Source organism: Dermacentor andersoni, chromosome 7 (assembly GCF_023375885.2).
Source record: "Dermacentor andersoni chromosome 7, qqDerAnde1_hic_scaffold, whole genome shotgun sequence".
NCBI lineage: Eukaryota > Metazoa > Arthropoda > Arachnida > Ixodida > Ixodidae > Dermacentor > Dermacentor andersoni.
Genome location: NC_092820.1, coordinates 62946417 through 62973631, shown reverse-complemented (window position 1 = coordinate 62973631; position 27215 = coordinate 62946417). Strand labels below are relative to the sequence as shown.

The 27215-nt window shown below is 46.0% G+C and overlaps 1 protein-coding gene across 1 annotated transcript; it reads left to right on the top strand.

Annotated features, from left to right (window-relative positions):
* The first annotated feature begins 702 nt into the window (after positions 1 to 702).
* On the top strand, positions 703 to 21950 carry LOC126534851 (uncharacterized). The gene is made up of 4 exons (XM_050182075.3): positions 703 to 819; positions 5214 to 5323; positions 13895 to 14115; positions 21549 to 21950. The coding sequence occupies exons 1-4, from the start codon at positions 708 to 710 to the stop codon at positions 21676 to 21678; spliced, it is 573 nt and encodes a 190-aa protein (XP_050038032.1). The 5' UTR covers positions 703 to 707; the 3' UTR covers positions 21679 to 21950.
* Positions 21951 to 27215: the final 5265 nt, after the last annotated feature.

Here is a 27215-nt window from a genome sequence, read left to right as displayed (position 1 = left end):
TGTTGCCCACCCTACGGGCCGCATACTTGCTGGTAAGCTTCGTAGTTCTTTTCCTCCACTGTGAATCAATGTTTTTCCTGTACAGATACCTCAACACTCTCCCAGCCCATTAACTTTCTTCCATATTCCTCCGTCGCTCTTCATACTCAATTTTACTGCGAGGTTCCCTAACTTCAAAACGTCGGCATGCGCGGAAGCGAGCGCCATCTGGTGGTCTTGCAAGAAACCCAGCGGAACGCGCGGCAAGACCACCACAGAAGCGGTAGCGCCTGCAAAGTTGGGAGAAAACGCAAGTAAAGCTTTGCTTTAAAACAAAATTGTAAAGAAACGACCTGTCTAAACACCGCACACAGCCATGGCCACAGCCGCGGCGACTAACGCCCGACCAACCGCGATACTTGTAGCAGCCACGTGACCGCAATTCGCCAAATATTCGTCGCACTCGCAGGTTCACTCAGCTCGAACGTATCCAAGGTGACGTCGAGTGCCTCTAAACTGGAGCTCGACTTCAACCCGCCAACCTTAAAGCACGCCGCCATAGAGGGCTCGAACGCGACCACCCGAATACACCATTATTATTTTTAAAGACAACCTATCGTAAATTTCGCGAATGCCACTCTACATGCTTGGCCAATCTCCCGCAGTGGGTATGTGCCATTATCCTGGGTCACAAACGTTTTTGGATCGAAAAGAAGAAGGACGAAAGTATGGCTGCCGCTATCGTACCCGCCGCACCTGACGAGCACGGAGACGGCTTTTGCCGCTTCTGCGCCGGGGACAGCAGCAGCGAGCCGCTGGTGACGCCTTGCAACTGCGAAGGTAGGCAACGAGCATTCTGAAACTCGACGCAAAAAAACGCAACTCTTACGGTCGGGTCCTGAGCTTTATACCTACGCGCACACTGCACGTGCTTCAAAACGTAACGAGTGGAACGCATACGTAATCAAGACTTGTACTGAAGACGTGACGTGCGTGCATGGCAGGACGTGCACTCGACTTTTACAGGTAGGCAGGACCAACGTGCTGCCTCGTGGAAATGGGAGTATACCTACTACATGCAATTCCTAGGACGATGCTAGCAAAATTAAGTCTAATGGCCCTTCGTTCTGAGCCGTATTGTTGCAAGGTAGAAGGAAACGGGAAATTTATTTCACGAAGCAAAGCGAGGGAACACGGGTGGCAGTCCTCAACATACTAACTGCGACTTCAAAGCTCGACCTAAGCTTTCTGAGCATTATGCATCCAGCTAGCACAATATGCTCTGTGACACGTTGTTTTCTCACAGCGTGAGTAGGGCACGATTATGTGCAAATGTATAGGTGTGCCGCGTTGCGTGGCTCTTTATGTACATGCTCTAAAATGGCTAGTGCTTTTCCATGTAGACACTGTGAGCAAGTGCCGCTAATATCATACACTAAGTCAAATTGCACTCTTGTACTCTTGCGAATGCATTGGCTATTAAAATATCCTTCCTGCATGCTTTTTTTTTGCAGTTTTTGGCAGTGGGGGTATTTATTTGCAAAGTACCTTCAGGGCACCCTTATCACAAATTTGAACTGCTTCAGGGTGCTAAAAGTGTGGAATTTGCTACAGATGCATCACCCTTGCATGAAGGCATTCCAAAGTTTTTGCGGATGCGTAGAGAGTAGTTCGAAGTCGGTCATCGGAGTGCGAAAAAAAGTAATAGTATTTAAAAAAAAACCATACAATGGTGTATTTCCTTCATTTTGTGGGTAGTTTCTATATTGAATCAGTATTTGAAAAAAATACTACATCTGAATGCACATCACGTACATCTGAACGTTATGTATTCGTTCTTGTGACAACGACGGTCAAAAGCATATTATTCAGAAAAAAACGTCTCTGACAATGACCTCTCTTCTCACTGAGTATTTACTACGATGGTTTTGAGGTGACAAAGTCCGACAATGTACGTTACTCCGTAGAATACAATACAGCACAGTGCAAAATAATTATACCTTAAGGCTTTTCCCGTTTGTTTTTATTGCAATCTCCTGGCGTCCTATTTAGGTAACCACTGACATAAGGATCGCGCAGTGACCCGCAGCGGGATTGCACCGCCCAATCAAACACTCTCCTTACATGTAAGAAGTCACTTTTGGCTGCTTACAAAGCTTATCGCATTCCCTACCCTAAAATATTTTTTTTGATCAAGTGACTGACAATAGGCAAGGAGCACGCAGAAGTGGAGAGGGTTTCGATGGGGCGGAACTAGTGGACTGAAAGTTGATAACCTGGTGAGATTATTCACCCGCTTCCCCTCATTTAGGTTGCGATGGCTGGTCGAAAATCGTGGCGGCGTGCAGTGGAAAGGTAAAAAAAATTCATGAGCCATTCCACTCTGCGAAGGTGGATGACCGGCGAAGCGAATACGATCGGAGTGGAGTTTCGGAAGATGCGTCGCACATGCGGGTACACGTAACCGTTCGTCGTCGAGAAACGTGCAACCTAGTCCTTTAGCAGAACCTCTGTACACACATCGTACTGGAACGAGGCACGTTACCCTTTATCAGCGCTTCCTTACACGTGCCACCGATTCGAAACTCCCCAACGTTCTCGCCGTGGAATGCACGGCGTCAGGACATCCACCACCTTCTGCCGTCGCTCTTCAGACCGTTATCCTTGATTTCCGAGAGGTGGTTGTCGAACCTTAGGTGATCCCGTACTGGGCAGCTTGATCCAATGTTGCGATCGAGAAAGACTCTTTGTAACCTGGTGTAGGCGCCGTGGAATCATGGCACCATGCTCTCGTAGCGTCGATGTCTCTTTGCGGCATTCTCGGTGTCGCATCGTCAGGTCTTGCTCGTCGCTTATGTAGCACATCACGAGCACGCTCTTCTTCACGGCCCGCCGGGTTGGCACGAGGTCGACGTTCTCTCTCCTGTTTCTCCTCTCGCTGTCGCTCCTCGTGGATACGCTGTTCTTCAGGCGTACGGATCACGCGTGGTCTTTCCATAGCAGTGGTGGAGGAAAACAGTACCAAAAGTTCCCCTTGGTCGCTTTCTCAGGCGCACACTACATCACACATTACGTCATACCTTCACCGAGACACAGCTGCGACGGAGCGCCGTTCAAGTCAAAAGTCAAGTCAAGTTCAAATGAACCTGTGATGCGAGTGTCGATATACGTTTCCCTTTGTTGTCGGCTTTTTCACTCTCAATTTCACGGGACAGTTTTTAGGGGACAGTTTTTCCCGGGGGCACCATAATATCTCAGCTTCTAGCCACAGACACCGTTGCTGTAAAAAAACTCAAGGACCATTACGATACTCCATAATGCGAATATAAGCGCAGCTCCATACGTGTTTTCTTTTCGCGATATATTAGCTTGTGCGGACAATCTATCTCGTGCAGCACGTTGCAAATGAACGAAGTGTCGTGCAACGTATTGTCTCGCTTAGCGGGAGATCACAAGAGCCAACGCATGGCTGACGCGTGGGCGCGATTAAAAAAAGCCGCCGCAGACATACCCCCGCTCATGCAGCGCTTTGTTTTGACGTGCTCGGCGCATGGCTTATAGATGGCCCCATCGGTGAACAGACAACGCGTGCTACTGTGGCGCTATCTCGAAGCGATTGTCGCCGCAGAAATCCCCATACACACTAGCGGTAAAGCGCGCGCGGCACGTTGCCGGCGTTAAAACGCAGCTGTGGCGGAGCGGCCTCACCAACTGGCGGTGAGCCACTGTGGAATTCAGCTGACAGAACGAAAATTTCGCCTCCTTTCTGTAGATGCGAGATGTCGCATGCTTTTTCCTTCGTCTGCTGACGGGTACGCGGTGTGTTTACTTTCTTCATCCTTCGTTCTTAACGCGAGTCATGTCTTATGAAGATAATGACGTCGTTGCCACTGTTCATTATCATGTTGGTGTGCTCTCTTTCTTTGCGGCGTCACCCCGTTCCAAAGTCAAAGAGAATGAGGTACTGGGTGTCGCCTCTGCGTCTTTGTATTCAGGGTCTGTCTGGTCGTACAGAATCGGATATAGCCCATTTTCTCCAAAAAAGAAAAGCTTTCGTGAGGACGTCTCGGTTTTGACTCATCATTGTAAGAAAGAATCTGAAACCATCACAACCGAAACAAGCGCGAATGATAACAAACGAAGCAAACCCGACAAGCGCGAGCGAGAGCTGACGCGAGCAGACGATTGTACGAAACGAGCAGTCCGGCTGAGGCCAGATTCGAGTACGCCTCGAGCAATCGGTTGGGTCCGCATGGCACCAGTTTCCACCGCGCACGTCACTGAAGGGGCTGCTTGCATTGGTCTCCGCCATTCGCGGATCGCGTCCTTCATATTTCTTCCCGCGTTCGCTCTTTCATCCTTCGCTGTTATGCTCGTTCGCTCGCTCACGCCTAAACCGACGGCGATGCTGATGCTATCCACAGGAATGGGCGTCTATGAGCTGCGCTCTAAAATGCCGCTCAAACGAATCCTCAGCGCAGAAGCGTTGGCAGAGTGATCTACATTTGTCGAAAGGCTCGAAAACGTTATATTGCTACAGAAAAAGTTTATTGTGAGCAAATAAATCTATTATCCTGCGCAGCTTCGAGTAGCCAGTGCCAGTGCGATCAGTTGTGGAAATTTCTATTCTTTCTTTGCGAACGAAGCAGTGTACGGATACTCGGTGAAAAAAAATCATTACTAGTGCATCGTTAAGGCGTATAAGTCAATTTAACTTGAAGAGTTAAAGGGCGTTTGTCACATCGCATGACAGACATGTGAAGTGGGCGCTACCCGAAAGCTTCTTGACCCATCGAGAAAGTGTTAGTTGTTAGCAAGGTGTAAAACCATGGAACATTGTTTCGCTTTTCTTCGATATAATGATGCCAAATCGATGTGTACACAGCCGATGGGGAGAATTGCTGTTTTGCCAATGTCGCGTGGAAGACAGGAGGTGAGGGGTCGTGCGAAATGTTTCACGAATCGTGGAGAACTGGCTGAAGAAATGGTATAGAAAGTTTGTAATAGATTTACGTTATGGCGCCCCAAGTTTAGGCCATCGTTCACCAAGAATTGAATGCACGCAAGTCGAATGTTATTTCACAAACGGTGCTGTTTTAGCAAAGGGTTTGGCAAGGGTGTTGAGTATACTCTTTGCCGGAGTTTCAACTCCCAGAGATAGAAACATAAAGCTCAATAACCATACAGACAGTGCAATGAAACACGACAACATAACTTTGCCTTTCTTTCCCCAGGTACGATATCCACCTCGCACAAGTCATGCCTCGAGAAACGCATTCTACAAAATGGCGTGACGCGTTGCTACCTCTGCAACTACAAGTACGAATACAAGGTCAAGACCAAGGTATCTATAGACACCGAAATATTGCCGCGAGACTAGCGGAGCCGAAATGAAAGAGACATCGCTGCAGCGAAAACGACGAGGAAGACGGCGTTGTCCAACTCGTCATATATTGCACAATAATACACAAATTGGTGTTCGAAAGGCATACACACCGAAGTAAGCATTTTATTAGTGACCGAAAATGCTTAGGCGCTTCTGGGGCCACATTCACAAAGCTTTTCGATATTAGGTGATTTATGCCATTGGATATCCACGTTAGTTATTATTATATCCAGCATTAGCCTTGGCAGAAATTTGCACTTATCGAACTGTAGCATAACTTCTACGACCCCGGGGCCAAATTCAATTAGATTTTTCTTGGTAAATACTGTATGCCATAGAGAATACGCCTTCGCCCATAGTATTGGCAGCCTCACGAGTGGTTGGCACATGATCTGTCGTACAATTCTATTGTAGAAACATTTTGTAGCGTTAGCATTAGGTGTGTCAATGGGAGAAAAGTGGATGCGAATGAAGTGTGAAAAGCAGGTCACGCGTAGGCGTAGAAAAGAGACGGGAGAGCTAAGAGCGCGTGCGTATGTATGTATGTATGTATGTATGTATGTATGTATGTATGTATGTATGTATGTATTATGTGTGTATGTATTATGTATGTATGTATGTATGTATGTATGTATGTATGTATGTATGTATGTATGTATGTATGTATGTATGTATGTATGTATGTATGTATGTATGTATGTATGTATGTATGTATGTATGTATACCGGCTGTCCCAGCTAACTTGGAGCAATACTTTACAAATCCCAAGAGCGCTAGAGAAATCGTACCGACTGCATAGTAGCGGCAGTCGTGCGTATTTACAGCCAGTACTTTTTCATCTCAAAGTATTAAATACTCAATTGCTTTTAATTAATGAATCTTCTTAATTATTGCTTGAACTGCAAACAGGTCAATCACAAAGTTGTAGGGCACCTTAAGTAACCTCCGAATCAAGAATTTATTTCGTGCTGAAGTGTGCCTGGTTGTTTTTCCCAAGATGAAACAAAAGCCCGTGAAATACGCGATATAAGGAATAGATGTGCGCTCGCGCGCCTCTTCTCAAACGCCTCCTAGCAAGCTTTGAAAGATATACTGCTGGATTCGTTTATCCACACATCGTGTAAGGCTTCATTATGTAGGATGGCTCGAGAGGTTTCGTGACCTAACTAGCGTGGTACGATAAGCGTCAGCATCTGCGGACGCAAGAATGTTGTGCTCGATCATGAGGCACTCGGGATAGCTTTAACCTTCACGTGTAATAAACCAAAGCTACAAAAGAAATTAAGCCAATGTTTTAAAAAGCAGGGTGAAAAAGAGCACGAAAAAATAAAGAAAGGAAACTCTCGGATGAACAAGAAAGAGCTACTCAGGAGTTTATTTATATAAAGAATAAATCAAAAGCACGTAAGGCGTATCAGTCGCCCACAAAGAAACATATAAAGGTAAAACTGGTTCAGCCATTTACCCTTTCTGTCTCTTGAGCTTCGGAAAAGAGGCAAAACAAAGAAGTTTTTTTTACCTATTTCTATCTTTGTCGGAAGCTTTTTTACGTAAGGATGTGGAGATATCATGAATGTCCGTTAAGCAGTCACGTTTTATATCAGTTTAGAGCGGTTATTTTCCACTGCCCTTAATAGCAGGTGCTGAAGCAGGCCACTGTCTGAAGTAAAATAGAGTACTCGCTTCTTTCCATCACTTGTGCTGTTGCAGCTTTCACCAACGACGTCGGAATATTGTGGCAGGCTCTGTCTATTCTTGCTTTTAGGGCATCTGGTGTGGTAGTTTCGCTGCTATGCAGGCGATCTTTCACGTAGCCCCACAATAAGAAGTCCAGCGGTGTCATGTCCGGCGACCTTGCAGGCCAGAGTACTGGTCCGTGCCGGCCAACGCACTGTCCAGAAAAAAGCTTGTCGAGGCACGCTCGAGACTGAATACTACTATGCACAGGAGCACCATGGTGTTCAAACCAGATGTTCCGAAGGTGTATAAGTGGAACCTGGCCACAGACGTCGTTCACTGGGCCCCCGAGGATGTCGTTGACGTAGGGTTGCGTCGTAAGTGAGAGAGAGAGAGAGAGAGAACAATTTTAGAGAAAATGCCTGCAGAGTCGGTGAGGCTCCCTCCACGCAGGCAGGACAAGCTTTTACCGCGACGCGGCCACTACGTCAATCTCGTGCATTGTGCTCCTCGAGGTCTTGGTTCCTCGCTACTTCCGCGGATCCGAGAGGGCCGCCGCCCCCTTCCTCGGGGTGCTGCCCCCCTTCTCCTCGGTTTCGCGAGGTCGCTGCCTCTCTAGAGCTGCCGAGACCTGCTGGACGGCCTTGAGTTGTGTATCTTGGTCATATCTCCTCGTTGCAGCCTCTAGCTGCGGCGGGATCGTCGTTTTCTCGCTGGCTTCTCGTGGATTTATACTACAGTCCCAAAGGATGTGAGCCGCGGTGGCTCTCTCCTTAGCGCACAGTCTACACACGTCACTCGCGTACACGCTCGGACACACGTGTTTAGCTAGCACCGGGGTGAGCCTGTAATTGCCTGTATAACACTGCCTCCTTCCGGGTAAGCCCCGGGTGAGGTGGCGGCATAGTCTGTCTGCTAAGTCTGTACCACTTTACTATTTCGTTGAAGGTGGTCATCTTGTCCTTGGCACTGCACCGCGACCAACACTCCGAGTCGGCCGTGCTTGCAGCTGCGCGGTTGGTTAATCCTCGCGCGGCCGAGTTGGCCGTCTCGTTGTGGTTCACGTTCCCGCGTTCCGACACGTCACTGCCCATGTGGGCCCGGTCGTTAGTGTGTTGTCAAAAAATATGGGTCCGATGATGTTACCATGAAAAATACCGCACTACACATTAAACGACCACTGTTGTCGCTGTCGTGCTTGTGCCAGCCACTTGGGGATTACTATCACTCCAGTACGGCGCGTTGTGAAGATTAACGTGTGTGTTTCTAAGGAAATTAGCCTCATCCGTCCAAAGCAGGTGAGTGAGAAAGTCCGGTTCCTGTTCACATTTCGTAAAAATGCAATTGACAAAGTGAAGTCTCTTTTCAAAATCTCGGTCTTCAAGTTTTTGATGAAGAAGTACATGGTAAGGGTGCCTATGACCTTTTATTAAAATTTTACACACTAATGTAGCAAACCGGATGCTCTTCTGGTTGACCTCACTGCCTTTCCTATCCTTGTTTTTTCTGTCTCTCTCCTACCTGATGACCTTGAGCTTCCGGCCTGCGCATTGGCGTCGCGCAAACTACCGCTAGGGTTAGCATCAAATAAAGCCAAGACATCCGTTTCCGCTTCTTAAACTACCGTCGCAGTCCTGTGTCGCTTTCTTGTGAAGCTACCCGCCTCACAAGGGACTTCGTACGTTCTAAGTATTGTTGACGAACTGGGGCGTCCTCCACAATGCGACATCCGAAATAGCTTGGCTGACTTCCTCTTGTCGCCGTGTGCCGCCCCCAGAGCCAGGATCATTTTAGCCTTCTGATCATTCGTGAAGGGCATGACTGTCTTCTGCAAGAGTAGGTCACTGGCGTGGTACCGTTGAGGTCTTCCGCTATTATTTGTGCATTGGCACGTCAAACAAAAATGATTTACGTAATCGCCAACAGCATATGCGGTCCATACAGAACCGCCAAAACGCATCAGATGTACATAGCCTGCGCTAGGTATGTTTCTATTGCTAAAGATAACAAAAGGAACATACGTTCTGGGCACCCCTACCTACAGAACAACATTAGCGCGCCAAAATACGGTGCCAAGTGCACCCTCACGGTTTCCAGGCTTCGAAATAACCCCATCCTCCACTACCGCTCTGCTACGCTTATCAATACGTCATCAGCGTTTTCTCACGATGCGGCGACCATCACATAGCGATAAGCCTTGTATCTAGCTGTCGAGCGCAATAAACACCGAAAATACGAAATAAGGATCGAGCTGCCACCGCTGTTCCATATTTATTTCGTATTTTGGACGTATCTTGCGCTTTTGTTTTTTCTCGGAAAAAGCAACGCACGAAAGATATGCTTGATTCGGAGGTTATTTGAGGTGCGCTATAATCTTGTAGTTGATATGTTTGCGATTAAAGGAATACATAAAAGGTACACTAATTAAAATCAATTAATTAATACTTCGTGATGCAAAAAATACTGGCTGTAAGTACACACGACTATGGTAGGATCATGCAGTCGCCACTATTTCTCTAGAGCTCTTGGGTTTGTTTTTTAATCCTAGTTCAAGTTAACTGGGACCCCCGGTATATATTTATATAGCAGTGCAACAGACGTTGGTCCAGAGGAGAAGGTGTTCTTCTCTGGGTCACTGCCAATTGCAATTATTTCCCCGAAGAGACAGGACGGGTGTCGAGTGAGCTCATGCACAACACTTTGCAATGTGGTGAAAGCGGTAAAAATCACGAACTTGGGATTTTCAAGAGATGAGACACAGTGCTGATGCAGCTCTCTTGCACGCATCGCTAAATGGCCACTGAATCCTTTTCTTTTTATGAATAAGAAGCCCTTAATGAGCGTTCGTTATCCTAATACAGCATAAGCAAGCTTTCCTTGTTTAGAGAAAGAACGATATCTGTTTGACGCACTTTCTTTACAGCCATTAGTGTCCTGAAAAGTAGTAAAGTTATTGTAGCGAGCGTTCGTTATTCAGTCTTCTAAATATTGGAAAGAAACAGTACGGTGTCTTTTGGGCCACATTTGTGATGCAGAATTTAGAGACTTCGCTTGTGGCTTATACTTAACGCCTAAAATTTTACACCGAAGCTGTTAGGGCGACTAGAAGCGGTGGGAAACGCTACATGCTGCTTTTCACGGTGTTCTGGGAGATGAAACTTATTCACGGAGCCAATACTAAGAAAATTTGTGGGCCATGTTATGGTATGCAGGAAAGCTTTAGAGGGTATTGGTTAATTAGGGGCTCAGTAAAAATTGGTGAACGCTCGTTTCTTGCCTGATTAGAAGCGTTATAAGCAAAGCTTGCAAAGCTTACCGGCTTTCATGAGAGAACCAAAAGTGGAACCAATGTTGCGTTAGAGGAGAACGGGGATAATGCTATGGTTGACGTGTATTAAAAGTTTAAATTGTATATATTGATTACGGTTTTTGTACAAAATCATCTATGCAGGGTGTCCCACGTAATTTGAGCCAAGAATCTAAATGTGAAACGCGCGTCGGAAACGAATTGAAGTGAACGCATACTATTCGCAATAAGCAATAGTAACTCAGATAATTCTTTGTTTTCCCCATAACTCACTAATTAGGATTAATTAAGATTAATTATCCAACTTTTTACTTATTGGCTGAGGACCCAAAGTATGATACGCATATTTGTAGCGCAAGTTCAGAAACCACCGTTCGAGTTGTTTCCTTTACGATACGTCTCGCGTAGTCCTTTTTCCCGGGTTGCAGAGAAGCCCGCGAAATATGAAAAAAGCCACGTGACAGAGAGCTTGCGCGGTGGTATCGTGCTGATCTCAAGCCTGCGTTCAGAGAACACAAGTGGTATAGTACACAGTTTGCTCTAAATTACGCATTTAAGCACTCCGGTGCGTTGTAAGGGTGGTTTACGAACGACGCAATATTTTATCTTTTCTAAGAGTATTTTAAGTACCGCCAATATCAACTTTGGTCTGAATAAGATGAACATAACGCCTAATGAGTGGTTTATATCAAAGCATTTGAATAAATTATACCATTCGGGAAAAACAACATTCTTCACCAAGTGGTTCAAAGCGTCCGTCGGCTGTCATACGCTATGTTTCCCAGTGTCCCATAGTAACCGTACGAGATATTAACTTCGCTTTTAGTAAATATGGAGGCAACTTCCGGGGAAATTTGTGGGGAAAGTCTTACATGTCTGGTTTATTTAGGATTCTTGCAAGATATAATTACTAAGTAGGCAAGCCCTCGACGTCCCTTCGTGGGAGGCTTAGGCCCGGCCATCATAAAGTGCTGGTTCTACAATAAAAGTTTATTCCTCCTCCTCCTCGTTTTGAGCGTAAGCTCAAACCTTCCAGGAGGCACGTAGTAATTTTCCCTAAACAAAAACACGGGAAAACTTACCCAGCCCGGACACTGGGAGGATTGACAGATTGAGAGCTCTTTTTTGATTCGGCGGATGGTGGTGCATGGCCGTTCTTAGTTGGTGGAGCCATTTCTCTGGTTAAGCCCGATAACGAACGAGACTCTAGCCTATTAAATAGATGTGGGATTCCCAGCACCTTACAACCTTCTTAGAGGGACAAGCGGCTCCTAGCCGCACGAAATAGAGCAATAACAGGTCTGTGATGCCCTTAGATGTCCGGGGCCGAACGCGCGCTACACTGAAGGAAGCAGCGTGCCTTTATCCCTTTCTGAAAAGACTGGGTAACCCGTGGAACTTCTTTCGTGATTGGGATAGGGGCTTTCAATTGTTCCCCTTGAACGAGGAATTCCCAGTAAGCGCGAGTCATAAGCTGGTGTTGATTACGTCCCTGCCCTTTGTACACACCGCCCGTCGCTACTACCGAAGCCCCTATCAATAGGCCCTTATCAATTCCACGTACTTGCAGGCAATTTGTACGAAAATGTTCGCGAAAGCTGTTTGTTTTATGGCGTATGTACAGAGCATGAGGCATGACCATGCGAGGTGTCATTGTGGCGTCCACCTATGCTTTATTTCGCTAAAGATGGCGACCAAATTGGCCATGTGACCACTGTACTTTAGTACGATTGTGACTGTACATGTCAGCTAACATTATGGTGTTTTTCTGAAGTGGCACATTCTAGACGGTTGGCCAGCCTTTCTTAGGCCCCTTATCTCAATTTATAACCTTTGTACCACAGTCCACTATATGGCTCGTTACTCTGGGCACTCTGTCGGCCCGCAAAAAATTTTTCGTGAAAATTGCAAATAAATTACGGCCAAGAAGAATGGGAAGTTGGATCAGTTGGATAAATTAGTCTTTGTGAAAAATTTAATGGAAGGTGTTCGAAAGGTAGATGGCCGTTATACGCCGCATTTTCCAATGCCCTGAGAGAAATTCATTTGACAATGAGTTCATAATTTAAGAAAATTTGGTGCTTGTTATATGTAACGTTTGATAAAACATTATTGTTACGGGACATTTAGCTCTGAAAATATTTGCTAAAACGTCGTTACTTATTTTCATGCGTTATACAAGGCGCCCATGGTGCCCTCAGTGAACTTGGCGAGCCACCATGTTCATATTTCATGGACTTAGGAGCGAAGTTATAGGTAATCCGTAAGAGAAATATAAAGTATGTGGTTAAATTAGACTCCTTGCAATAATTTACGTAAGCAAGCCCTCCCAAGCGTTAGAAGTGTGTTCTACTATTCATACATAATTCAGCTAATTCAGCGGGCTAATTTGTGTGCATGAATTAAAGCAAATAGAAGAAATCCCTTAAAAGGTTGTTTGAGAGCGTTAGTAAACATGCAATATCGTCAACGTTTCCCAGCGTCCCAAGAGAACAGCACGGGGCGCCAAGTTCATTCTCGCTAGAAATGGGAGAAAGCTTACGGCTGATGTATGGGGCAAGTTTAACGTTCATGGCTTCATTCTCACTTTAGAAAATATTAACTGAAAGTTCAATTTTTACGCTGCATCTATGGATTATATGATGTGCCCATGAAGACTTCGGTTATCTAAACCAGTAAAGTTGGCTATATTTTGCGGAAATAGCGAGGAAGTTATGCGTGATATGTAGGCAAAGTTGAAAGTGTGTTGTTGAATTATGGCGCGGAAATTAAACAACTGGATTGAGATAAATGTATAAGCCACAGCATTGAAATTTGGCAAAATTGAGAGTACATTATGGTTGACGTGCATCCTAAGTTAGGAAGGAGGGGGTGAACTGCGGCTCTTCCTAAAAAAAAAAAATCTTAAGAAGCTCAAATGAACGAAGTGGCGCCATAAAACGTTCGCCCTTAGACACAGTACACGTGTTTACCGCTGTCGGCACTACACACCACGCCAGCGTTGCGAAACCAAATTCTTGCAGTGTGTCTTCTTTGTGTGTCTGTACGCGTGGCATGACGCCTATTTAGCTAATGAGCGAATGTTTCTTGCAGTCTATACTGAAAATAAATATACGAGTCCATTGTCTATCAGTTGATACTTTGATGTCGCCGCCAGTGCTTCACCCATTTTATCTGTACGCGTTTCTGTAAAGTAGGTCGAAGAACACTTTCAGCAGACACAGTTATCAAACACCAAATGCATACTTCGACGCCAAGGAGAGCTTGTGGGGAGAGCGTGAGTGCCGAATGATCTTAACTCCCGCTTAGTCATGGGTCGTAGCGCTCTGCTCCTGAGGAAAATGTCGTTGGTTCCACTCTTGACCGCGACCATTTGATTCTGATGATAACATAATAAGAAAGAAAAAAACACTCGCATATGCTTATCCTTTAGTCCTGGTTAAAAAACCCAGCGTGTTCGGGATCCAGACAGTATAATTTCAAGCTGCAGGGCGGTTTCGGGTGTTTTTCGAGTGAACCAACCAGTGCACCGCCTCGTTTTGCAGCCCGTGGTGATGTGGCTCATCTCTGAGGAGCACCGGCGGGACGTCTTCCAGCTGCTGTCCATGCTCACCCAGTACCTGTGCGACACCATCATAATCGTCATCGCGGTCGTCAAGGGTGTCGAGATGGTGATACAGGCGCCCCTGGTGATCGGCATGCTCACCGCATTCTGCTGCGGATCGTGCGCCCTCTTATGGATTACCTTGCTCTTCATGGACCTGTGGTGAGTTGCCTGCCGCAGGCGCTAGTGAGCTCGCGTTGGTTTCTGAGCGTTTTAATTTTAGCTATCGAGCGGATTACCGCGGCAGAGTCGCGAACGGAAGCAGGGGTGGCAACGTCTCCTGACGCCCTGCTGAGCTAATGCTCCTGCACCTGTCATTGCAATCAGTGGCTGCATGCAGCTACCTGCTGGTGTAAAAGCATCGCTAGACAATTGTAGCACAGTTTGAGAATTCTTCGGTGCAATTTGTACGGAAAAAGCGCCGTCAGATGACCACCTGCGCTAAATTGTTCGCATTTCTGTGCCAACATTCCGATAAAACGGTGGCGCTAAAAGTACATACCACAAGAGTCACACTTGTTCATTGTAGAAATCGGACTTGCCTGGAGTGGAACCCAGCGTCTACCTCTATGTAGATGCAGGATCAAGGGACTCAATTCGCGAAGTTTTACGTGTATGATGTTTCCCCCATTGGCCGATGGCTTTCTCTACTGGTATGTCTGGCATAACTATTGGCTAGCATCTGCTCTTACGATCGGTTATAACATAAGAATGCTTTCGTCAAAACGGGCCCAGGTCTGTTTGTTTTATGGCGTATGTACAGAGCATGAGGCATGACCATGCGCGGGGCATGGTGGCGTCCACCTATGCTTTATTTCGCTAAAGATGGCGACCAACTTGGCCATGTGACCACTGTACTTTAGTACGATTCTGACTGTACATGCCGGCTAACATTATGGTGTTTTTCTGAACCGTGCAGATACCTCGCGCGCTCCGCACTTCTGTGCTACGCTACAATGGTATTATCAGACACGGTCGGTTCTGGTAGCGAGATTGCATGTAGGCAAACTACATGAGGCAATGATGTGCTTTAGCGAAATATGATTCTACCGTAGAAACAGAGTCAACATCCTTTGGTGGTTATTTCATTTGTACAGCCATTTCGTAAGCAAAAACCAAAATGGTAGGGGTAGAAATGACTCACGTAAGATATTCTGTTAGTCAAATCTCTTTTAGGGCGACCGACCACTATTTGTTTGATCTGTCAAGACAGATCATGAACTCAAACATTACCAGCGTGCCGTACCTGCCGCGAAATCGTGGAGCTGCACTGCTTTCGATATTCCGGGGTCGTTTTATTTCCGATGATAGTTAATGACAGCGCTTCACTCGAGTTTTGACATCAGATAATATATATTTTTGCTTCATGTTTAGTGACGGCTCCCGTAGCATGTCAAGCACAATATTTTGCATGGTGTCTCGTTTATATCCGAAAGTGGTCTTCCGGCACGATTGAGAATTTCGTTGGAGTTGATCTTTATTATAAGAACCGTGGCCTCTTGTCTCCATAAAGATGGAGTGAAATAACAGAGAATGCATGCATTGTTTCCTTTCTATTTTGTAGGTGCTTTCAAAACAATGAGTCTTCCCCGAGGCTATTTAAAAGGAACCAAACTCGAGGCAGTACCTCCATAAAAATTCAGAGCTATTCGATTTCTGAGCCATAGACTAATGTGCGCCGAAGGAAGTGTACAACACTTCTTGAGGGCACACTTACACGAAGATTATTGAAATTGGTGCTGTTACTAGGCTCTAAGCAAATCATTTACTTTACAAGTTTAGCGTCGAAAGTGTGCACGCCAAAAGAGCTTCTGCGGAGACAGTCACCTAATGGCGATACTTTTTGGAATAAGGAATACCACCCTGCTCCCTGTTTACCAGGGTGGTAATTGCAGCATGTCCCCGGTTCAATTCAGTATACTGAACATGGGACATGCTGCAATGAGACCCGCCGTTTCCTAGCGTAACACTTTAAGTTTAGTATTCCAGCCACTTGTGGCTTTGTTTAAATTACGCCTGTGGCGTCGTCCGACCCCGGTCTTGTGCTCATAGCGTCAGTTTTGGCATTATGGTTTTACTGCATGCCTCATTTGAATATTCTTGTGCAGGGAAAAAACAATTGTTCGCCGACATTGAGTGACGTACACCCGTTAGTTTGTCAACTAAAAATCTGCAAATACGGCGCCGCTAAGATATATCTTGAGGGGAGAGCTCACTTGCAGGCAGAGAATCTTTAATTTTATACGTTGGTGGGCGTCAGGAGGGATAATGGAAGATGCAACCGGATGACGAAGACGTGGACGATAGACATCGCAGCAATCATTGTTAGCGCGTATGGATACCCTCCTTCCAGAGGCTTTCCATATTTGTAGTCCCAAATGTAATCCATTGTATACCAGTGTGCGACAAGAATGTGCACTGTCGCGTCTATTATTGTTTTACAGGCGTAACATGGCCCATGACAACGTATGCAATGCAAACAACTCCAAAAGTGCTGGAAACCTCGTATTTATCTTCCTATAATTTGTTTTTACAACGTAAGCAGCCTAAGCTGCGCTGTAGTACCTCGAGTATGCTTTAGGCATTACAATTGGCGCTGCAAAAAACATCCACGTGGTTTTAATCCGAAGTTGTAGTGAACTGATGGGTTTCGCGAACAATGCGTGCCTCGCCATAACGACAGTCGGTTGCTACCGTTGCATGATGGGTGTCGCATATTGTCGATAAACCCTCCTGAGGGCCACCATGAAACATTTATTCGCTCGCAATCGATTGGCTCTCGATCTTAACCACGAAACTTTTCTTTCAGGTGGTTGCTACTAGGGTATCTGTAAGTTAACTATGCAAATACTTTACAAGACGCGCCGTCGTGTTAGCCGCCACGAGTAATTCGTTTTATTGGGGACCTTTACAGAAAGCGGCGAAAGTAGCAGAAAATTTTTCCTACGAAATGAGCGTCTAGCTCTATCTTTTACGCATTATTAAAGTGGCCATATTTGACTAGAACAACTCCCCAGAGTAATAAGAATCATAATGACAGCTTTGCTGGGCAGTGTCTTTCTAACACAGATAGCATGCTGACGCCAAGTACCAAGATTTTCCTTCCATTTAAAATGCAATGTCTCTCTTAGCTAAGTACAAAGGCAATGGTAAGTGTTCAGTGAAGCATCATACACAACTTCGCATATTGAATTTACAGACATTCTTTTTACGCAGAATTTATGGACAGACACGGCGCATATGTGCATTGCAATACCAGCAAATCCCTTCAACACTACATAGCTTGCGATATCCAAGCCGCAAATGTTCCCGACTGACGCGTTTCAGAAGAAGGAACTGGGGTTCAGGAATGGCAGCAGAAAGCAGCCGACATATGCTTCGATAAGGACGGTTCGAGCAACTCATACCCCAAGAATACAGGAAGGGAACGAGCGTGGCGAGGCAGCTGAGTGAGTCGGAGCGAGCGGGGTCCTGGCCGTGACGTCATTCGCGAGAGGGCGCCACTCCAAAGTCTCGCCGCTAATAAACGTGTCCTATGTAGCAGTTGCGTGGGTATCAATACAAGAGAGAGAGAGAGAGTATTTAATGGCAGAAAGGGGCAGAGGCCGGCCTGAGTGAAGTGCCTCTAGCCTGATACTCAACGCTGGGGAAGAGGTTTGGGGGAATAAAAGAGATAGGATGTGAAGACGAAGGAGGGTGGTCGTATGCTGAATATGATCAGGACAGCACAACATACTGTTTCTCTGCAACGCGTACGTGTACGCTTCACCGCACAGCACAGTTGTCTTCGCGGGCTGAGGTAGAAGTTACTGCAGTGTAGCTAGGAGACTGTCTCAAGCTTTCATAATTATTGCCACTGTTAGCGCCACTGACAATGGCGGAACAGAAGCAGTGACAGAAGCAGTTGCGGGGCGTGCATTATTTGTCGCAGCATAGCTTTGATGATAGAGTCCGATGGTGATATCTGAGTACACAGTCCTTGCTCGCGCTGACAGTCTAAAGCCGGTGTGCGCGGCAGAAAGCGGGGCCTTGCGTTCGATTCCAGGTTTGCGCAGCTGGCTTGAAGCAATGGTTTGAAGCAATGGTTTGAAGCAATGGTTTGAAGCAATGGTTTGAAGCAATGGTTTAGAGAGATCTATTGATGCCGACTCAAGTACCTTCTGCGGGACCTGCGGAATCGGAGCCAGAGAGCTGTGGTTTTGACCTACACTTTGTCCACGCCGATGACGCGTTCATCTCCTCCGCTGTTGCACTGACGCTGCCGCCTCCTTGTGGGATATACTTATCTTGCTCATTTGGCTCGGTATTTTTATCTCCTTTTTCTGTTTAAGACAATACTTGGAATCAGCCTCGTGGTGTCCCTCGCAATTAGAGCACTTCATTTCTTTTACTGTCTATGAAAATACGTCATGGCCGCCGGCACAGCGGAGGCACGCCGTCTGGCCTGTGCAGACAGCGCTGACACGGCCTAGCTTTACGTACTTGTGACAGTGCAGTGCTCGGGGCACATAAGGACTCAGCGGGTGACTCACGTAGCCCACCTTGACATTATCAGGTAGCGTGTCTTCCTCGAAAAGAAGCTTCACGCTCGTCGAGCGGCCGAAGTGGTGAAAATCGATAAGCTTGACTGTTGAAGCCTTCGTGGTTCTTCGTTGCTGATGACAATCATGACATCGGAAGTAACAGCTGCCTATTGCAACCACTGTGCAAGATGAACGACCGTACTTCTATGTATCTTAGTTTGCGTATGGTTTTCAATTTTTGTAGGGCGGCTTGCGTCGCTACTTCCACTGAGACTACGTTTTTATTATTGTTGAAACGCACTTCATTAATTCCTTTGGGAACTACATTACCAAGGTAGACGTTAAGGATCTCTCTGTGTACAGAATTTAAATTCTTATAGACGTCGATAAGCACAAAAGCAATCCTGTAACTCGGAGTTGGGGCCCTGCTCACTCACGTCTTTGGTTGTCTTGAGCTATTTTCCCTTCAGTCGCTTGCCCTTCACGATGGTTTAGTCGTTGTCTGGGTCCATTGGCTCGCTGTTGGAGAAACAGGAACCGGACATCGCCATGTCCACGTGGAAAGCCTTACACTATATCCCAGCAGGACGTAGTGGGAAGAGGCGTGCTCGACGGAAGTGATGGCGCGCTGTCTGTCATCGCCTCGGACGAATTCACCGGCAAGAAGCACAGTTAAGCCTCTACTATGACAAAACTATTGCAGCAAGGCAAGAATCCATAGAAAAGGTACCAGGAAGAAAAAGAAGATTAAGGAGATGAATACAAAAATGCTAGAGTGAAAAAAAAACCAACATGTATTCTATACTGGATTAAATCAAGCTATTATTTGACAGTCACCGCCCTGCTTGAAAGGGGATGGCAAGAAATACCTATTGACGGCATCATCATCATCATCATTAACATCGTATCGTGCCACTTGTCACGCGATGTGAGATGCGCGCCTTGTAGCGTCGATATGGACACACATTATACTGCAGTGGCATATTATTACACCAGGTGGCGCGCCATGTAGCACTTGCGTAGGTAGCATTACAAGGTAAATAAAGACTTGAGGAAGAAGATTAGGGTGATGTATATAAAAATTTTGGAATGAAAAACAGACAGACCATACCCGATTAAATCAGTCAGGCAAGGTGACTGTTACCATCTCATTTGAAAAGGAATGGCAATAAAGCATCACCATCACTATTATCATCGCATCGGGGCTGTTTGTCACGTGATGTGAGATGCGCTCCCCATAGCATTGATATGTGCAAACTCTGCATTGCAGTTGCGTTGTATTCCACTAGGTGTTCCGACATGTAACAGTTGCATGTAGCAGTTGCATGCTGCATCCACCTGGACCTGGTCAATTAAAGCATGCTGTTTGTCGTCACCCCGTTTGAGATGGGATGTCAGTACATCATCATCGTCATCACCAACAGCACCGTATCGTGCCACAGGTCAGGGGACGTGACATGTGCGCCGAGTACTCTGGCCACTTGTGTTTACTCTTCGGCACATGACATGGCGCGTCTTCACAAGGTACGAACCGGAGCTGAAGAAGCGAATCGTAGAGCTACACGCGGCTGCAACCTGGCAGCGTCGGGCTCAGCAGACTTCTGTGCAGAGAGCAGCACAAGCTACAGATCTCCGTCGATGTCAGACGGAAAGTTCAGATCACTCTCCCGAAAATGAAACGAAGAGACGCGAAAGACGCGAAGACCCTCTAGTGTGTGCTGCCGAAAATGGAACTCCTGCGCAGGCGCTCCTACAGCTTGCGTTATGACAGAGCTGCTTGTGCAGCACAGGACTGTGATGTTCTTGGTGCAATATTGTGTTTTGACCTAAATATGACTTTTGAAATGGCGAATTTTCTTCCACTTGATTGTAGCGCAAAGGTAAAAAGAAAATTCATATGCGTTTGCCTGAAAGAAAGCTTCGCTGTTGAAAATAAATTCACCCTGGTCAGGAGGATCCAACCCTGGACCAACTTTTAACGCGATAGCCTGAAGGACCCCCATCTTGCACAAAATCGGGCGTTGATGTCCCGAATCCAGCGGCCAGCGTTGACCATCTTGTGAGCGAGAACTGTTTCCAAGCCATGCATACCCATCCACGCAGGCGCTCCGTGTACCGCGTGGACGTTACCGAACGAATTGAATTTGTCAAAGTAAACTGCGTCAGAAAAATCCTGAAGTACGAATTACACACAGCCTACACACATGATAGCGTCGGATATTAATTTGAATGTCCCAGAAAAAATACTTCTCTTTAGCGGAAACTCAAACACAAGCCCTTTTTCCAGCGTTTCTATCATTCATAGAGCAGCGCGCCCGGTTCATTGCAACACCATACAGGTGGCGCTCGCCTACGCGCATACGCGGCCCACGAAAGAGGCCGCGTTTCTACCAGAAAGCTAGCCTTGGAGCATTGCGATCGCCTCCAGCGTTTCCCGGTAAACACTGCCATTAAATAAGCTGCAGTTACTGGGAAGCTTGAGAAGCAGTCAGAGATCTTTGAATCGGATTCCATAGTTAAAGGTGAAGCTTAAAAGCTTCTCCCAAATTTTTTTTCTGGTGGGCTTTCTCTAGTAACTGAGGTAACCAGGAGGCTAGCAGATCGCAGAATGAGGGCATATTATTTGACAACTAGAAGCACAGGGACATCGAATATACGAAATTAGTTTTGCGAAAGTCCAGAAGGTGGAAGAAGGTTCATCAAAGGGAAAATTGTAATCTGACATCTAACAATCGATACTCTCTTCAAGCTTTGCCCACGCATCACTCCATAGACATTTTCTTATTAAAAAAAAAATGCCCACTTTGGGGTCCTTTTAGTTTTCAGGAGATTGGGCACATTTCCTGTGCTTTTCGTCAAATGCGCTTGCAAAGTTCTAGAGCGGTTGAAAATATTTTGTTTTGTTTTTTTCACAAAGTCATTGGCGCGATGTACCTCGATTTTGGGCCATAGTGGACAGGGGCGCCATGTCATGACATCGCCTGGGGCAAAAAAAATATTTTGAAACGCTACCGGTGTCACGTGTCTTATCGGACATGTTACAAATCAAGCGACTTCTCCACACAACCGCAGGGCCTTCTACCTTCCACTGCGCCGTTGGCTCCGCGACAACATGACTGTCGTTCTGACCGTGCCGGCCAAGCCGTTCGACAGTCGGGCTCCGGAGAGCTGTCACTCCACAGACGAGCTGCGTGGAGAGTGACCGTCGCACTTGCTGAGACCAACTGATCCTAGTCCGTGGAGCGATGACGGTCCACACTTTGGAAGCTGCTGGACCGCGATGTATTATGTCACCGCAATGACAAAATTTAGACATTCCGCTCCACTGAAAGGCTGCCGTTCTTAGTCCCATGCATGTGCCCCGCTCCGGGCACCATTAGATACTCGTGCGGTGGTTCCGATAGCGACAGCAGGCATATGCGTTTAGAAATGCACGTACACGCCATATTGCGTAATTTGCGATTGCTCAAAAGCAGGCGTGTTCAAATCAGACACACCTGCGAACTCCATGATAGTCACAATGAAGTCGATCCCCAGTGCTTCGTTTATTCTTATCGAAATGACATCAAACGGGCATTTTAACACGACATAGCCACGCAAAATGTTTAGGCTGCAGACAAAATGCCCATTCTTGGTGTTACGTGGAGATTACGCGCATTAGCGTAAAGTAGGTATGGATTGCGGATTTACGGTTTTACGAAGGATTCCTTAATGAATGTATACGGGAAAATGGGGCAAATAGGTAAAAAATATGTAAATATCTGTGTTGTGAAAGAGCTGGACCACAAAGAACTGCTCTCAAGCAAGCGTGACACCACTCCAATGTTGCTGCTGGCATTACTGTTAACTTGGTAAAGCAAAAAATAAAAAAGAAACGTTTGTATGTAGATGCAAACATTTGTGATAGCGTCCGTAAAATAACGATATTAATGAAGTAAGTTATAATAAAATTGCTGCAACTCCTCGCATTCCAGATGCATAGCTAATATTCGTGAGTTTAAACATCCCGTAGCCACACGAGTAACCCATACTCGATGCTAAAGGTAAAGAAACATACGTGGGCAGGAAGTGCATGCGGCTGCATAAAATTCTCGCAAAGAATAATCACAAGAAGCTAGCGACAAATTTTATGACAGCCCTCTGCCACCCCCCTCCCCAAACAGATGCCCCCACAAGCAGACACTTTTGTAATTAAAAATTAAATTATGGAGTTATACGTGCCAAAACCGCGATCTGATTATGAGGCGCGCCATAGTGGGCGACTGCAGAAATTTGAACCACTAGGGCTTCTGTACCGTGCACCTAAATGTAAGTGCACGGGTGTTCTCGCCTTTCGACCCCATCGAAATGCGGCCGCCGTGGCGGGGATTCGATCTCGCGAACTCGAGCCCAACACCGTAGCCGCTAAGCAACCGTGGCGGCTCCACGTTATCGTGCTGGCAGCTTATTATTCGGTGTGTCGTCGATGGTAACTAATAAGAGAAGCAGGAACAGCCGCCGTCGAGGAGTCTGTTTGAAAGTGGGAACAACGCTACGTACCTGCAGTAGATGCATGGATACGCACTTGAGCCACCCCTTCTCGGAAAACGCACGTTGTCGGCTCTGGTTGCCCATCGCGTCTGTCGACCACGCGACTCATCTTTAACGAAAGTAATGCCAATAATATAAATAAAACGCTGCGTACACTGCATGTGGGTCAAACTTCAGAAAATCGTTACCATACTACGACATAGGCAGTTAATTTTTTTATTGTTCGCATTATTTTTTATTTTATTGTTGGTACTAAATTATGTTGGTATAGAGTTTTGCTGGAGTGTAACTATAAATAAAATTATGTGTATGTGATTTATGCGAAATAACAAGAAATACCAGGCGCGCACTACGTCACGCTCTACGAAATACATAAACAGAAGTATACGACGGAAAGGCTTTTACGACGCCGCTCTGAAAACGCAGCTGTTGTCGGCGCAGCTGCGACGGAGCGCCGTTTAGAAGCAGGTGGCGGTTAAGCCGAGCCTCAACGCGAGCGACGATAGGCATTGACCGGGGCGCAGTCCAATAGAGTGCACAAAACAAAACACGTCTGTTTGTAATCTGCGATTTTGCCTTATTCCTAGTTACTTAGCGGAATGGTACTTGGAAGGACTAGAGTTTCATTCTAGTGGACAAACATGTGGCCACCCGTTTCCCTCCCCTAGAACTCATGTATTGGCAACAGACGGGAATTCAACAATATTTACAACTTTACTGTGAACTAAGTATTCATGAAAAGCAAATGAAATTAGGCCTAACGTATGAGTCATCTTAGCGGGTAATTTTCGTATAATTCGTTCCTGGGATAGTTTCCATAAAACAAGAGTTGCAGCTGTGTTCTGTAACCACATTCCCTCCGTAGATGCCCATGTATTGACAGCAGACGAGAATTCTGTAACGTTTACAGCTTCACTGTGAACTTATTATGACCCGTAAATGAAACTCTTCGTAATGATTAACTCGTCTAAGCGACCAATTTCCGTATAATTTTTTCCGAGATATCTACATTAGTTCGCTTCATTTCCTTAAACATATCATCAAACTTGCTCCTGTGCACTTACGGAAATTGTCAACACGCAATTGTACAACACTAATACGTCATAAAATACAGTACGCTTCCGCCATATCGGATTGCCGTCCCACATACCTAATAACTGACTTAGAATCCCTGCAGGACCGTGCTGTACGCTTCATGTTTTCAGAATATTGACGACAAACCAGTGCAGCAGCATTAAAACATCGCGCCGAGCTTGAAGCCTTCTCTCTTCGTCGTAACATATCTCGTTTAACACTATTCCATGAGCTTTACTATGACGTAGCTCTTCAAACCGAGTTTATGTGTAAACCTTCAGCCATTTGTCCTCTTCCTGATCGTTCTTGCAAAGTCGAATGCATCATGTGTCATTCTCGCGCATTTCGTCAGTCATTTATACCTTGCGCCGCAATCGAATGGCATAATCTGGCATCGCACAACGTCACGGAAATAAATTCCTCGAAATTTACAGACGCTCTGCGCAGTAACATGCATACCTAATATATAACGTTTCACTCTCTTCTTTGTAAAGTGAATTTTTTTCACCAATAAACAAAGTCTCAGTGACGTTGTCATAATTTGTGCAAATGCTCTACATTTGCAAATGCTCTACATTTGCTCTACAAATGCTCTGCATTTAAATTTGCTGTACTGTTAACTATTTTTATTTGGTTTCTTTTGTCTTTTTACGTCGATTCACTGTAATTTTTCCCCAATTTAGTATTTGTGTTCTATTTACATTTCTACACTGTTCTTTGCCTCATCTACATAACCTGTATCCTGTGTAATGCTCTCCCTAGAGGGCCTTTGGGGCTATTGTGAAATAAATAATAAATAAATATTGAGAGCTACAGAGCATTTGCGAGCAAGTTGGCTTTGCCGCAAGGCGTTTTCTGTATGCCGCCACAATTTTTAGGGAGGTTAGCGATAGACAGCCTGGTTGCAAAAATGAAATGGCTCATAGCTCTGTAACGAAGATTCTATAAGCACTCAGCAAAGTGAAGCGAACAGGGCATACATTCTTTGGTATCAGGCGTACAACATAAAGAACAGCACACGTTTCAATAAAGAACAAGCTCAGAACAAGCAGCCGAGCCACATAATTGATGATAAGGCGCTCGGCATATCAACACAAAGCACGTAGAGCGCTCCCCATGTAAAGATTCGCAAGCATACCACGGTGACGCTAGGTTGCGACGTGGGGTGGGACGTCGCTAGCTTTTCATACAAAATTTGCCTGCCTAGAAACTGATTTCATTGTTGTTGGAGTACCGATATGGGTGAAGACATGCTGTCAAAATTGCTATTACTCCCATTCTTACCATCACTCTAAATTAGCACTACTACCATTACTCTATAGGTTAGGTGAAAGCCATAAAGCACTGCGTAACCCCCTCAACATTTGTAGTAGTGGTTTTCAACAGCTTCGCTGGACAGACACTTTCATCTCCCGCTGGGCTCCGCGGTTGCTTTCACCCTTCACCGTGTTCGTACACTCGGCTACGAGAGGCAAAGCCGACGCCGACGCTCGCCACAGGAACGGGCGCCTAAGATCTACGCTCTAAAATAAATTCGGCACAACCCATCTCACGATGAGTGTCGACCGTAATGTGTTTAGCATCGAAACGCTATAAGGATACAACGCATCCCCACCGTCGCGAACGCGTTATGTATGAATAACTTTATACTGCAGCGGAAATTCTGTCTCGGCGGTTCCTTATAAATATTATGCCAAACTGGCAGCGCCGCCACAAAGCCTGCGCATGGCCTTGCACACGAAGATTACAAATGGAAGTCGATGGAGATAAAGTTCCTGCACTTATTATGTGTTCGTACGAGAAAAAAAAAAAACGCTGAAAATCCCGGAGGATTATTGTCGAAGTGGTAGCTTTCAGTTAGATTTGTGATACGCTGCTCGACTCGCAAAATGGTTAGCTTTATTGTTTCTTGTTACCTGGCAAATACAGTTCGACACCGCGCGACTTCCGGGATCGGTACGCATTACAAACCACCTCAAGACCCTTGCAAAGAGACATACAGAATAGTGATATGAAAATAAGTGGATGAAGTCAGCAGTCTTCGTAACATTGCCTCCGTGACTGACTCTGCTTTGCACACGCTGTCTCCGGGATAAGCTCAATTTACTCGGCCAGACAGCGGTCGACGAAAAGCTGGTGGAGGGCTTCAAAGAAAGCTTCTAGTTGTTTTACCGGGTGTTCAAAATAAATCTTTGTGGTTTTCTTAAATGTAGGCACTAGGAAGCAGGCTAGGACCATCTGTGCCAATAAGTTATGTGGCCAGGGTGACCCACAGTGAAATGATAATTATCGCTGTCAGCAGTCCAATTAACTAAAATTGAATAATTAACTCTATATTGACAACAGTAAGCGTGTATGTTTGTATACAAAAGTTACAGGCAGTCGCGTTTCTACATAGTTTCACTCGGAAGAATTCTTCTAGCGTTTCTGTGCTCCGAGATATCGGACTGCAAATTTTAATTGTCGTTCGCATGATTACGCATGCATGAGAGTAAGGATCGGCGCAAAGATTCTCCCTGATGTGACGCGGCTGTTACGTGGGGCACTTCGGACGCTATAACCTAAATTTATTACAAACTTTTCTATCCCAATTCTGCAATCAGCCCTCCGCGATTGGTCAAAAGCTCTTTGGGCCACCCCGCTTCTCCTGTCTGTCACGTGACGTTACGAAAACCGTGATAGCTCCCCATCTGATATGGCAAGTACACGCTGATTATGCATGATTTGACCGAACAAAGTAAATATAGTTATTTCTGATTCGGCGCCTTTTCGGCATTAGCCCTCGGCTATTGGTCAAAAGCTCTCGGGCTGCATCCACTTCACCTGTCTGTCACGCGACGTCACAAAACCACAAAATGACCCCGCGTCAAAGTGACGTGTGCGCGTAAAGACGCATTAATATGCCGAATAAAACTGAATTTTCTTCTGAATAGCCGCAGGCTGCCCCGTACCGGAAGGAATAGAAGATGGCTGCCGCCGATCGCTTAGGCACTGGCTACTCGCACCTGCCAAAGAGCATGGGTTTATTTGCGTATAACAAAACTTCTTGCGTGGCTGTGTAACGTTTTCGAACACTTTCGACACGTTTAGGATCTCGTTATGGCAACTACCCTTAGCGGAGCATCCATTTTAGCG